This window comes from Amblyomma maculatum, chromosome 10, assembly GCF_055883805.1.
Source record: "Amblyomma maculatum isolate TAMU_Amacu chromosome 10, ASM5588380v1, whole genome shotgun sequence".
Lineage (NCBI taxonomy): Eukaryota > Metazoa > Arthropoda > Arachnida > Ixodida > Ixodidae > Amblyomma > Amblyomma maculatum.
Window position 1 is genome coordinate 31,711,499 of NC_139353.1, and position 14,471 is coordinate 31,725,969.

The 14,471-nt window shown below is 47.0% G+C and overlaps 1 protein-coding gene across 1 annotated transcript in view; it reads right to left on the bottom strand.

The window, feature by feature from the left end:
- The window catches only part of LOC146176065 (5'-3' exoribonuclease 2-like), a 92,162-nt gene that overhangs the window by 36,056 nt on the left and 41,635 nt on the right, over positions 1-14,471 (bottom strand). The window contains exons 28-30 of the mRNA XM_084582389.1: positions 14,298-14,366; positions 13,609-13,737; positions 11,936-12,018 (exon numbers count right to left, since the gene is read on the bottom strand). Of these exons, the coding sequence (XP_084438515.1) occupies positions 11,936-12,018; positions 13,609-13,737; positions 14,298-14,366 (281 nt within the window). The remainder of the gene's footprint in view (positions 1-11,935; positions 12,019-13,608; positions 13,738-14,297; positions 14,367-14,471) is intronic.

A 14,471-nucleotide genomic window follows, 5' to 3' on the forward strand; every position in this document is an offset into this window, starting at 1 on the left:
ACCCGAAGAAGGCGGGCCTCTTCACGCCGGGGCGAATCGACCAATGGGGAGGTGCCGCCTCTACTCGGGCGTTCAACGTCCTCCTCTCCCTCGAGAACCGAGCGCTCCAACGAGAGACCGGGACACGCGGCCAATCGCAGCGCGCGCAGTAACCTCCCAACGGCTTTATTACTTTCTTCTGCTTCCCACTATCCTTTCGTCGGGCGCGCACCAGAGCCTCGTCTCACTCGAGTTTCGTCAAGGGCCCTCCAAGCAGAACCGGCATCGAGAAAAGCGCGCACCACGGCGCGGCAGCTGGGGGAGATGAAGAGTGAGGGGGGGGGGGGGGGGGGGGGGGAGCAACGGTCGCGGGGTGAGGGCCATTGAGAGAGGAAAAAAAAAACAGAGAGAGAGAGGCGAATAAAGAAGACGGCAGAGGTAGGTGGCAGCCGAACCGAAAAAAAAAAAAAAGAAAAATATGAGCAATGACAAAGCCGGGGAAGAAAAGAAAAAGTAAATGTGATTAATTTTCGCCGATCGAGGGCCTTTCTCATGGAGACAAACCGGAGGGCGCCGATAAGAATGCGGCGTATGTATACACGCGCACACTAACAATGCGCAGCGCAACACGAAAGCTGCGAAAGTCTTAGCGGTAGACAGGACAAAAACGTCTAAGGGTAGGGAGAGCGCCCGGCGTTCAGATCAGAGTAACCGGGGTCATTCGTGTCATCAGAGCATCTATCAGCCATCAGTTTCAAACGGCCAACGCAGACAAGCCGATTCCCATTCTGACCGCTATACGAACGATCCACAGTACGTTGTATCTGTGGCAACGGGTGGTAAGCACAAAAAGTACAGCACGGGTTGCGTTCAGTTAGATGGGCCCAAAGGCAAACAAAACAACGTAACACGTACAGGCATACATTGTACACGTATACATTGTACTGTTCAAAATTGCGTTAGTGGAGGGCGGACATGGCGACTGCCACAGCACACTAAATACGCAGTAACGAAGTTGAAGTGCCGCAGAATTCGCTGTAACGCGTGTACGTTGAAGGCATCCCTACTATTCACAAATACCTTTCGCGACCGTTTCAAACTGCATACGCTTCGATACGTCCATCTCCAGATTTAAATTGATGCACGTCCGGTAATACTGTCGACTGCCCTTTGATGACCAAAGCATGCAAAATGGGTACAAGCAACAAAAAGCGAACACTGGCGCCTTTTCTATAGAATTATGAAATGAACACTGATCATGAAAAAGAAAAACAAAATATTGATTGATTGATTTATCAATTTATCAAGCGCGCAAAAACTGCTCGCTCATTTCGCTTAGAGCCGATCAAGACCGGCTTTGTGGCGAAGATTTTTGTCGATAAAATCAGCTGAAGGCTGCGGATTCGGTCCCGCGTGTATGCGAAACCCATTAATTAGTGAAACCAACGTGGTCTTTATCCAGACCTGCAGGCAGCGGCTCTCAGCGCAAGCCCAACATTCTGGCGCCAAGATTACCGCCGCACGCTGCTGAAAATCTTAAGTGAAATTTCAACCATGCATCTGTTCAACCTCTGTCCAACGGTACAAAATCTAGACACATGCACCGGTACTATATCTACCTGGGAGTTTGTTCCTGCAAATATCTTTTATTTTGAACTCACTATTTTCAGAGGTTTCTGAAAGTGTTCGCTGACACATCCGGTATACTGCGGGAGAAAGGCTGGCTTTTAAGAACAGAGCTGGGGTGAGAGACTCGCTTCGCACGATAGTTTGGTTTGGTTTGGTTTGTGGGGTTTAACGTCCCAAAGCGACTCAGGCTATGAGAGACGCCGTAGTGGAGGACTCCGGAAATTTCGACCACCTGGGGTTCTTTAACGTGCACTGACATCTCACAGCACACGGGCACCTTGCTTTTCGCCTCCACCGAAAAGCGGCCGTCGAGGCCGGGATTCGACGGTCAATCCACATAAAAAAAGATACAGCTGCGATCAAAGAGCGATACGGCACAATGTGGTGCCTGTCTCCGCAAGGTGAGTTGAAGGCCCATTGTCCAAGAATCGCCAACAACCTGAAGAGGTCCATTGCATAGGCTAAAGTTCTCCAGTCAACTCTATCCTGTACCACCTGCACTCCCCTAAATCCCGCAAACTTCCTAATTTCATCCACCCACCTTAACTTAATGTCGCCCCACAATTGTCTTCTTCAGAATACATCCCGTTCGGAATGCGTCCATCGTTTATATTTCGACTCACTGCATTGCAGGCCCTCTTCCAATGTCCATTTTCTCTCCGTGATTTCGACCAAAATGTTATTGCCTCGCACTTGTTTCCTGACCAACTCTGTCCTCCTTTTGTCTCTTAACGTTACTCACCTATTATTTTTCTTCCCGCTGCAGCTCGCTGCGTTATCCTTAACCACATTTGGTTAGGTACAGCTGCTATAACAGGTGCTTCACGGCAGCCGGCCACTAATATCTGAATGCTTTTTTAGCTTGTTTTAGCGTACATGAGAAAAAAATTACAAGAGTTCGACGCTGCTGAACCAAATATTCAGCGAAAGCATTAGCTGCGGGTGACCGAGCGTTCTTCACAAACAGCGAGCGCCCTCTCTCGGCTGCGACACAGCGCCGTGTATGCATGGACTCGCCGCCACCAACCGATGGCGGGAGCTGGGGCCCCGTCTCTCGGTCTGGCGTGACGTCACACGGTAACGTGAAAATGGCGTGACGTCATCGCTGTGGCTCCTGTAAGGACTCCTTGCCACCATCCGATGGCGCGAGCTGGGGGGTCCCGTCTCTCGGTCTGGCGTGACGTCACACGGTCACGTGAAAGGTCATGTGTAGAGGCGCCACGACACGCCAAAGGCTCGAAGTGCTAGCAGTATTGCTTTCGCAATAAAAGAAAGTCGATGCAGAATCGACCGCGCCGACGTATCTTTCACACCTTTGGAAACAAAAAATGTTTTGCATAACTTTAAGGCTACATTGAGGGGATTCGCAATGTCTTATCACACGATCGATAGAGTGAATAGGACATACTGAAACCTTCTGAAAGGCTGCTTGGTCATCTGAATAAAAAAAAAAAGAAAAAGAAAAAATGAAGCTTTTAAGAGTTTCGAAAACGCGATCGCCCTCGGCGCCGTATCTGAACAAATTTCGGGCTATCTTATACCAAGACACACGCTTTCGAAAAACCGAAAACCCGCGCCCCAAGCAACGCCGCCAACGGCATTGATGGCGCCAGTGTCACGTGACCTTCTCTGCATCACGTGGCGCAATTACGATCCATGAACGGTAGGATCCTGCAACTACACTTCTACTCACTGGTTGCAGTCAGCGAGTTAAACGGCGATTCCAGTGCAGAACTGTCTCCGAATGTAACCTAAAGGTAACACGCACTCACTGAAAGCGCGAAATAATTGCCGAAATAATTACAGAAATAAATCGCGTGAGCGTTGCCATACCACATCATTTGATGTCGCCTCCTTCCGGCTCATATACACGACTTGTTTTACGGTTACTTATTTTAAATACATCATAAAATGAAACCTGAAAGGAAACGCACCCCATGAAATACGTTATAAATTTATTTTGTGAATTACAAAAAAAAAGAAGCGCAAAAAGAAATTTTACGAAGTGGATTTCAACCGCCATTTCGGCGTTCGAAAAAGGAGCGTTACCATGGCGCCAGAAGCGGTGAGAACAGCGGGATTTCTGCTATTTGCCAGGAGACGCTGCTCAGAGGACCCTATACCGTTGAGAGAATGCAACCATGGCATCGCATGGGCTGCAGAAGTAAATAGCAAAACCTTGTTTTGCGATCATCAAGTATCCCACCTCAATGCACTCTACCCTCAACGCTTTATCGCGCGTTTCAAATTAATCGGTACAAATTTGTCTTTTATAAACCATGCAATATACTTTAATGCTGTCTGGCAGGTTCGTTGTACAGCAAGGCTAAAATTGAGCATTAAAAGATGAATTATTATGCGAATAATTAACGATGTTTAATTATCAATTTTTCTGTTCTTGACATGAAGGGGCAATATTGCGAAATTGAAGGCCGCCAACATGAAAAATGAGTCCCTTTTGAAATATTCTTAATTGACAACGTGGATCGAAAAATACAAAGTAGAAAGAAACGCACCTGAAACCCGCAGAGTTAACTTTCACGCAATACCCGTTAAAAAAAGAAATAAAAAGATGGCGTCATTCGCATTTTCATGCACTGAATAGAGACGTCGTTCGCGCATTTGACGATGTAGAATAACTTAACATGATTTTGGCGGCAATACCACCCGCAACGACGCCATTTCATAAGTGCGCGATGCGTGAAAGCCAACTCAACGAGCTTTCAGATGCGTATTTTTGACGCGCGATATATCGTACCACGTTACCGATTAATAAGACTTGAAGAGGGAGACTCGCCTTGGATGTTTGCAGCTTTTAACCTTGCAATATAATATACACCCTTAAGGTCAAAAATAAAAAATATATACTACTTAAATTTGGTTAAATTTTCATCGAGCTCTATACTGTATCCAGGCCTATATCCGCCTTGCTGCACAATCCACCTGAACAGACCGCACGTATATTTCACGCCTTTTGTAATAAAAAAAAAAATGTACTGGATAACTTGAAACAATATGTGAAGGCTACATTTAGCGGTTTGGCTATATTATAAGCACTGTCTCAACGCGCGATCAATAGAGTGAATAGGGCATACTGAACATTTTAAAAAACTGCCTGGCCATTTGAACAAAAAAAAAAAAAAAAAACGTAATGAAGCTCCAGAAACGCTAAAGGTTCTTTGCCAAGTGATCGGATATAATTTGCCCAATGGACATTGCATTGCAGCTAAGTTAGGATCTACATTAGCTGTTTAGTTTTCTGAATTAGAAATGCCCATCAGGGGCTAAGCAAGTGGTAAATAGCAGTTAGTGGCCTCGATTTTAACTAAGTATACTGCTGTAATTTAATGAGACGGTTGCATAGAGCAACGAAACGATAGCAGGGCGCAGTGCATACAACTACAGAAGTGACACTGAAACAATGCAGGCCAGCTAGTTTCACTGGGTTTTCAAAAGCTTGTTATACCTTTAGCTACAGGAAGCTTCGTTAAAGAAAGGCTGAAGCACGTGGCCTTCGATGCTTGCGTCACCGTGACGTCATAACTTTTGCGGTTATCGACGAAAGAGGCGCGTGCGATATGAAGCACGGTTTTTCGGCCGGCCATTTATATGCGAATCTGCATTTATATTCCCTGTGTATACTGCATGCTACTGTGAGGCCTATACCCATGCACTGTGATATAGTATACAGCCACGACAACGTAGAACAGTCTTCGTGGTGGTCGCCGCAGTCGTGGCGACCCCTCGTGGTGCCGAGTGTTGCGGCCACACAATAGCGCGCACTCTGAAAGTATCTTCGCTCCTTTAGAAAGGCACGCTCATCTTGATCGCGTGTATATAACGTTCGTCGGCGCAGAAAAAAAAAAAAAACCCGTCGGTGGATTTGAATAGGTCGTGGGAGTGAAGAAGAGAGGAAGGGGAGGCTCCAGGTCGTGGAGAAATTGCAGTACTCATCGGGCTAGACATACTGCACCACATAACACGGAAGGACCCACAAACTTCTTTCCACGGCATGGCACTAAAGTGAACAGTGAGGCAATCACAACGGCTCAGCAGCATCGGACACGAACGAGATCTGCGTATACAGCACTCGCGGGCGCACGTGTGGGCCCCATCGTTATAAGTAAACAAGACGAAGTGAAAAGAGAAGGAACTTGGCGAGTCAGCCGAGAAATCAAGGTTTAACGGCAACTTTCGCCGGCGCTGAGCGTCAGCGCTAACGCCGTCTTAAAAGTATACCCAGAGAAAGAAAACAAATATCTCACACATCATGGGCAGCATATGTTGCCATCATCAGGGCGCCACCACTTCAGGACGGGAGGACATTCAGTGCGTGGCGATCTGCACGGCGCACATTGTACACTGCAAGAACTCGAGGCCCAGCGCCCGGAACTTCAGAAATCCTTCGGTGGCGCAGACTGCACAGCCGTATCCGAGGGCACAGAAATCCAGCCAAGCCGATGTAGCGCAGACTCTCACATAAAACTCAGCCAGAATCCAAAGAACAAGGCGGGAAATGAAGCGAGCACAGCGTGTCCCACAGCACTATGACACGTTTTGGCGGTTGCACTATACACGACGGCAGTGGGCAGCCACGCGCAGCACGGTGTGGCGTGTGTGCGAGGATTTTTTCCCCGCAAAACTGCGACAACGCGTTCCGCGCCTCACCGGAGCCGAACGAGAAGACGACGGGCTCGCGAACGAGCTGGCGTACACGACGACGCCGTTTTTATAAGCGGCGCGATTCGACGGAAGAACGGCCGCTCGCGAGGCAGAGAGAGGAAAATCGGGAGGGCTCCAAGAGTGCACTCCATCTCCGTAAGAGCGGGAACGTAACGACCGCCACAAAGAAACAAGAGAGCAGCGGCGGCACGTAAGAGAAGTACCACGAGAGCGCAATCGAAGAGCCAGCGCCAATGGCAAAAAGAAAATGCGAACAAAAAGAAGAAAAAAAAAAGTCGTCGAACTGACTAAGAGACAAGAGGTCTGAAGGACAGGAAGGAACCACCAGACCACTACACCATCTCCGCCGCCACACCCGAAGAGGAGGACCAGCTCTCGTCACAGCCGACGTCGGAACCATCATCATCATTGCCGTCAAGCGGGCCCGCGACTCGAGTGATTTTCAAGCGCCGGCGCAAAGAGAGGAACTGGAAGGGCGGGCGGTGCTCGGCTCCGCCACTGTAACCCTCGGTCACAATGTGGACAGGTTTGATGACGACCACCACCGTGTGTGTGTGCGTGTGGACACTTATACGGGTTCCTTTTTACATCTTCCGCTCTCCCATATAGCTTTCTGCATTCTTTTCACGCACTATTCCCTTTTCCTTTTTCTCTTTTTGCGAAACGAGCCCCGAACATCCACTCCTTGCGCCACACTCAGTACAGTGGTGCTCGACGAAAGGGCGAAACCGGCGAGCCGTTTGGCGGCTCGCCAACCGTACACGGCGTCCAACGATGGGCCGCCGCGCGCAAAAGAGCTGGTCTAGAGAGAACACAAGAGCGTTCGCGATAGTTCAGGGACTTCCATGGGCCGCTGCATGGAGCGCAGCAGCCAGTTTCGAGGAGTTGCGGCCGAGGAGCTGCTCACCCGCACCCAGCGTCGCCTCGCGGAAACTGTTCATATGGAGTGTCATCATCGTTTTCTCTCGCTCCCTCTAATTCATCGTAGCACGGACGGAGGCGAGCGCAAAACCAGAAAAAGATGTGGAGGGGGAAGTAGTGAGCGGTGGGGGCTAAAAAGCTGGAGTGTCCATGGAGGACCGCGAGGCTCGAGTGAAGAGCACGAGGAGGGCCAACCCAAGAGGAGGAGCAAGATGAAAGAGAAGACTTGCTTGAGGAGAAAGGAGGTCGGTTCCGTGCAGACATGCGCGCAGCAGCAATACACACGGGACTGCAACTCGAGGCATCTAGACTCAAATACGTACCGGTAAAAAAAAAAAAAATAATGACGAAAGGAGAAAGAGAGAGGGAGAGAGGCGGTAAAGAATGTGAGAAGCCGTAGCTGAGCAAGACCTTGTATATACCATTTCAAATTTATTACATAAATGATGAATAATAAGCAGAAAGAGAGAGCTCATCACGGCTAGCTACCCAGACCGCAGCCGCAGCGAGCAACCGCTGCTCGATATGCAGTTTAACTTCGGGACGAAGAGAGAGAGAGAGAAACATCACTGACGTCTGCCATTGGAGCGAATTAACGGTAAGCGCCGCATTAAAGTCGACAAATCAACCACACTGACGCCCACTTTGGCCACATGACCGAACACGGCATATTGTCGAGTGTGCATCTCGAATCCAGAGGCACCAAGGCAAAACGAAATGAGAGGTTAGGGGAGACGGAAAATGAAAGCGAAGAGCAAAGATAAGAGGCAAAATAGAAAATAAATAAATAAATAAAAAATAATAATAACAAAGAAAACTTCAGCTACGGGAAACCCATAACGAAAGGAAATACAGAAGGAAAACAAACGCAAGAAGCAAGCGGGAAACGTTAAGGCGCGCAGGGAAAGCGAATAAAATCAAGACCTCGCACTTCCCGTTAAGTTCGCTTCTCTGCATCGATAACGTGCACTGCTGTGAAGAACTTCCACGAGACGCCAACAGATGGTGCGCCTCTCTACACTGCTGCTTCAAAGCACCAGACTCTTCGTGGGACCACCACCAAAAATGCGTCTTTTGATAGTTTGTTCAGGCCAGAGGCGCATGCTTTCTTTCTGGATGCGTGGGTGTTGCCTCGAGGACGAAGTTGCGGCGACGCGGCTTTCTGAACGTTACCCCATTGACCGAGGCCCCGATGTTAAAAAAAAGATCTGAAGGCTGCGCTCTTATACATACTAAGTTCCTTTGCAATTGTTTTCAGGGGTTCATACTGCCAAAAAGAATTTGTCAAGTGGGTAAAGATACCAGGAAGATCAATCGGGAAACAGTGCGCTTGATCGGCGAAATAGATCCCATCAAGTTGGCAACGCTGCTGTGAAAGATGCTATAGTCATAACACAAAGGATGAATAATAAGCAGAAAGAGAGAGCTCATCACGGCTAGCCTGATAAGCATTTTAGGGCGACTGTTTTCCAAAAACGTCATGGCGAAATTTTTTTTTCTTTAGTTATTAGGTAATATCAGGTGAAGCTAGTGCTGAATTTTCATTTGGAATGCCCTTCTTTTGTGACCCGCTCCATTTAAGAACCAACAAATCAGGGGATTGCTAATGCAGTTACAGCAGATGCTGAAGATTCATTTTATTCTTTACATATTCCACGTGAGAACCTCATGACTCATCTGCAATTGTGCTTTACAGAACAAAATGACAAGCTCGCTTTTACAAGTAGCTGTGGAATTGCAACGCAATCACTTTAACCACGCACCTTTTATTTGAAGAGAATATTCGTTTCATACAGAAGTGTGATGCATGCCCAAAAGTTGGGCACATGTATTGGCTCGAAGGTTGCTCCTGAGCTAAATGACATTTTGTTAAGTAGAGCGACAGAAGAAAAAAAATCTTCAGGTATGTCGACCTTCTGATCTCCTACAATTGGTAATGTCGGGATAGCTTAACAGCCATTCATATTCTGAAGTTTAAGGAGCAGGTCCCAAGTTTTGGGCCTAAAATGGAACATATGTCCTAAGCAAAAAAGGCTGCAGTTTCTCGACGTTACCTTGACATTTCTCACGGAACCATATGTGTCGGCGTTATCCACCTAGAAGTGATTACAACTTGATTATGCATCTAACTGCTCCAAACCCATTAATAGCAGTATTGCAGTGTCCACACTGGTGCCAGTCCCGATAAATTCGAGTCTTCACAGTGTGGCGACTTCACCAGGCAAAGGTAACAAGGCTAATCAATGCAGGACTTCCCAGCCATGTTATTATTGCCAGAACGTACGAAACAGTGGTTAAAAATGTGAAACCTTTAAGCAGGGCAATGTGGCAGCAAGCTAGGGCTGGGTAGAAAAGTGCCAAAATACCAACTGTATTACAATATATGTACATAGAATGCAATGCAGTTTAAAAAAATGTGGCCAGAAGATATGATGTGGAAGAGGTCTTCTCAGCATCTGATAAGCTACCAAGATCTGTAGCTCAGTCCGTTGATAGAGAATCAAACATGTTTGAGCAGTGTAAAGGATATGAAGGCCGCTTCCCGTACCATTTGGCTACAGACATTTCGGCAGTGCATTAATTGAAAATTACGTGAGAAAGCATTGTGGCAAGACACATGTTGCGACAAGGCAAATGCGTCGGTGAGTCATCCATCACGTTAACATGCAGTGGGACTGGCTTTCTGGATCAGAAAACGTGTTTGGGGCAGTGATGACACCATCTTTTCCTAACCTTTTTTTTTTTGTTGGTGATCCCGTGGTACGCAGTGTTGATGGGACTTAGCTATATTCTCTCTGCATTTCAATAAACTGAAGCTGCGAGTCAGTGTACACCTTGTCACCTCCCTTGTTCACAGCCTTTTACATGTACGACACCTTACCAACTTGCCCGGATGTCCATCCTTCTTCAGCACATAACCATTAGAGGCTATCATGTACCGAATGGCAGCTTCCCTCAAATTTGTGTCTAATATATGAATGTAAATGATCGACATCAAGTCTTTATTACATGCGCAAAGATCTTTGAAAGTGGTACAGCCCTTCGCACTATCCATGATGTGCCACAGTAGTGACGATGCAACAAGCAGCCTGCATCGTGTGTGAGGGGGCATCACTGCACAATGCACAAACGGCATTTGAGCAGCACGCAGTTGAAATGGAATCGACGCACAGCGTGGAAGGAAGCAAGAGAAGCATGCAGTGCTGCCAATGAGCATCTGAAATAGTCAGCAGCTTATCTTAGCTGGCTGGTTGATGTGTGGCCGACAGCTGTCGTCACCACGGTCTGGTGTGAAGCTTGTAGAAGCAAAGCACTCTGGGCAGAAGGCCTATTCCTGAAGAGGTGGCCATATGTTTATTGCAGTGTCTGCCATTGTGCAGACCAAAGGATCACGATCAACTCTGCATCATGCAGTTCCGGTTTTAGCAGGGCTATGTAAATGAACTGTGCTGCTTATACCTGGATATGGCCTGCCTTTATTTAACTGGTGCAAAACATGTAATGTCCGTCCTACATCACAGCCTTACATGGGCACTGGCCAGGACCAGCCAGATGCATGATCAATATTTATGAAATAATGAGCGTAGAATTAACGAGCTCTTAACTGACTACGCCACCCTATAATGGGGGCGGTTCTCTGGGTTTAGGAACCAGACCAGCAAAACCTGACTGCACACAGTTTGCCTTATTTGAGGCAGAACCAAGCAGCTTTCAAATTAATGGGCTTTAATGTACTATGAAGCTTAATGAACCAAGTAGCACAGTTTGAATTATCCAAAAATTCCAACTGTTGAAATCTGAATTAATTAGCTTTCATGGTAGTAATGCTTAGAACAATTAGAACATCTGGTGCGAACGAGGAGACCGAGGAGCCGCCGCCGGAGGACGATCGCCCTCGCCCGACGTTGCACGAAGCCCTCGCTGCTACCGATCTGCTGCGCCGATACTGCTCCGGAATACAGGGAAGCGGACTGGAGTTTGTGGAAATGATGTCGCGTGTGGAAAGTGCGATTCTCGCTGATGGAGCTAAATGCAGTGTTCAGGCGAAGATCACTGCCTACTGCAAATAAGTGAGCATTTATCTGCAATAAATTTCTTTTGTAGATTCATGGTGAGCGGCACGGTTTCTCTTTAGTTAGTGCGTTTTCGCTGCACTGTCTGGACATCGTGTATAACGAATTTGGTACTGAAGTTCGTTATAAACGGGTTTAGTTATAGCGAAATACTTTATATAGCGAACAAATTGCGTTGAATTACGCAGTTCGTTATAACCGGGTTTGACTGTATAACAGCACCTTTAGTCAACCATCCCGGCAGCAACTTGCACCACAGGACCAACAGCATGGGCGTAGATGACTAGACCTGCATGCCAACTTACCCCAAAATCCTCGCCGACTCTGAGAAGGCTGTCGGGAGTAAGGTGTCAGCCCGATGGCAAGTGTGATGGCCGCAAGTTTGCCTCAACGCACTTACCTGTGACACTAGAGGCTTATGATGTGCTTAACAAATGTCCCTGCCCGGTTGGAATTAATACTTCTTTAATCATCGGTGAATTTGGAACTGCGAGTAATTTTGAGGTAGCCGTGATCTCCGGAGAACCGTCGTATTTCGCACTGTGAGAAAGCGGCAAGCAGCTGCAAGTTTGGCAAAGAGGAGCTATAAGAAGGACCCTGCGGCAAGAGGAGAGAAGTGAGAGGAAGAGAGAAAACGGTAAACAACTCACCGTGTCCCCACGATTGCCGGTCGTTCCGGTCGTGGTACGAAGGTGGCACTTGGCTGTACTGGCCCATAGCTCCAACAGCATGCCTGTGGAGAACAATGTGAATTACTCAGATTGAACAACGCACACACACCATGGAATGCATTAAGGACGAAGACTGTTCCATCATATGTTCCATCAGCAGCAAAATCTGCCAACATTTTCATGTTGCATTCATTCGTTACATGCATCTCGCTTACAATGCTTGTGCTAAACGTGTGATAAGTTTTACCCTCAATACAAACAGAGTAACAGACCATGCAAATGCTAAATCTGCAAAGGCAATGTCGAAATCCAGATGTAAATAACAAAGAAAACACAGATTGAAAATGCTTTATCAAGATTAACGTCAAACTGAACTGTTCACAGGCCAAGTCTCTGCCCCCAAAACAAGGACTTAAAGTGCCCTAAATAAATTTGGCTTGCACAATTAGTCCTCCTTTACATGTGTCACTGTATACTCCAGCTCATTGATCAGCTACTGCAATGCATGAACAATGCTCAAGGTATTGCAATGCAATAGCAAAAGTATTGGGCAATGGGCAGGACATGTAGTGCGAAGAGAGGATAACCGATGGTCGCTGAGGGTAACAAACCGGATTCCAAGGGAAGGAAAGCGTAGCAGGGGGCAGCAGAAAGTTAGGTGGGCGGATGAGGTGAAGAAGTTCGCAGGGGTCAAGTGGATGCAGCTAGCACAGAGTCGGGTTGATTGGAGAAATATGGGAGAGGCCTTCGCCCTGCAGTGGGTATAGTCAGGCTGAAGATGATGATGATGATGAGCAAAAGTATGTCTCACAAAGACACTGAGACAAGGTTTAACAATTTATTTCTTCAGCAAAGAACAAAATCATACCAGGAGTTCTCAATCGTTTTAATTACAATACAGAACTTTAAGAGCTCTTCAAAAGAACAAAATGACCGTATAGTATGTCTTGCTTTCAGTCTCTTTTTGCCATGCTAACGTGCCTGCATCGCCTAGGTGTTAGTGCATCTGACTTAGTATACAAGTAAAGCGCCCACAGAAAGTTAAAGGCAGCGGCATACAGGAATGAAGGTGCAACACACAGTACTCCAAAAAGCCTAAACATGCCACAGAACTCAGGTTGAGAACACCTTGGCCAGACCAGGCATGTGTCAATGTGTCATGACAAGTGTCTCGTCATGCCGAATGCGACAATTGTGCAGTTCCAACAACTACCCTGGGCCAGTTAGAACTTCAAGAAGATACTATCATCATACCACAGAATGAATGCATATTTGTTACAAGTATCCGTGGCCCAATTCCTTTGACAAGTACCAATGTCAAAACAAAGCAGCAAAGTCTCGTTAAAGAACATTCAACCTTTCTTTAGGAACTTTGAGGGTTGAACTCTGACAAAAGAATTTCATAGTACCTCAAGACATTCTAGACACAGAAACCCCCTCCCTCGCTTTTGCTTTTACAAATTGGCAGAATTTTCAAGCTGCTGTGTGGAAAAATCGGCTGAAATATATTTTGACTCTGAGGAAATTTTCAGTTATAACACGAAACATACCTTTGTATATGAACCGGTACACAAGGAAGGACTCGATTGCTGGGCAAGTGTTGCCTTCATAAAAACGTTTTGTAGATGGAAATGAGAACAACATCGACTTACCCAACCATACGGTGTCCAGAGTCACCCAGCGACGCTATTGACCGGCGCGGGGCCATTCCAATCTGTGGGCGCCAATTGCGGCTCTGCTCTTGGGAGAGGTCGCCCGGCTTGAGCACTCGTGGCGGGTCGCTGTTTGGAAGAAGAAAAATAAAAAAAAAAGAAAGAAAAACCCAGGCACAATATTAGTCTCTATGACGCCACTCGCAAACAGTCACAACCATCAAAGTTGTGCTAAAACAGCACGGTGTTTACTTTCGTGTAGTTGGTTTTACTTTTTCTTGGTGGCGAGAAATGCTTGACCCTACAAAGAGACATCGAAGACAACACAGCGTTGAGAAAGAACCACATTAGTGCAGCTAGGCGCTGTCACCCGCCGACTTTTTCCATTCTTTTAAACGGGCCTAAAGGAATCTTAGCACAACACTCCTGCATCATGGTAGTGTCGTTGCTATTATGGGTAACAAAAAACAAAAACAAAATACGGCAGCAAAAGGTCGCGTCAGGGTCTCTTTATTGCATTGCAATTCTTCATTAGGATAGGTTCCCTTTGTTGCTTTCGGTTCGTCTGTCATTTTAGGACTCCTTCACCACATTAGGGTGTCCCTTTATCATATTACATGACTCTTCTGCTCCAAATCTCCTGACTCCCTAAACAAACCAAGATGCATAGGCAAAATGTCGGGACTCACGTTGCTCCAGGAAGGCGCGTGGCTGGGAAGACAAAGTCATCACTGTACTTGGGATCCCTGAAGCGGACACTAAGAGACGTGGAAAAGGAAATGCAGCGCCACATCCAAACAATCAGATGCTGCGTGTGACGAACAGAAATGCAGACTGTACTAGCACCAATTAAGGCACACTAT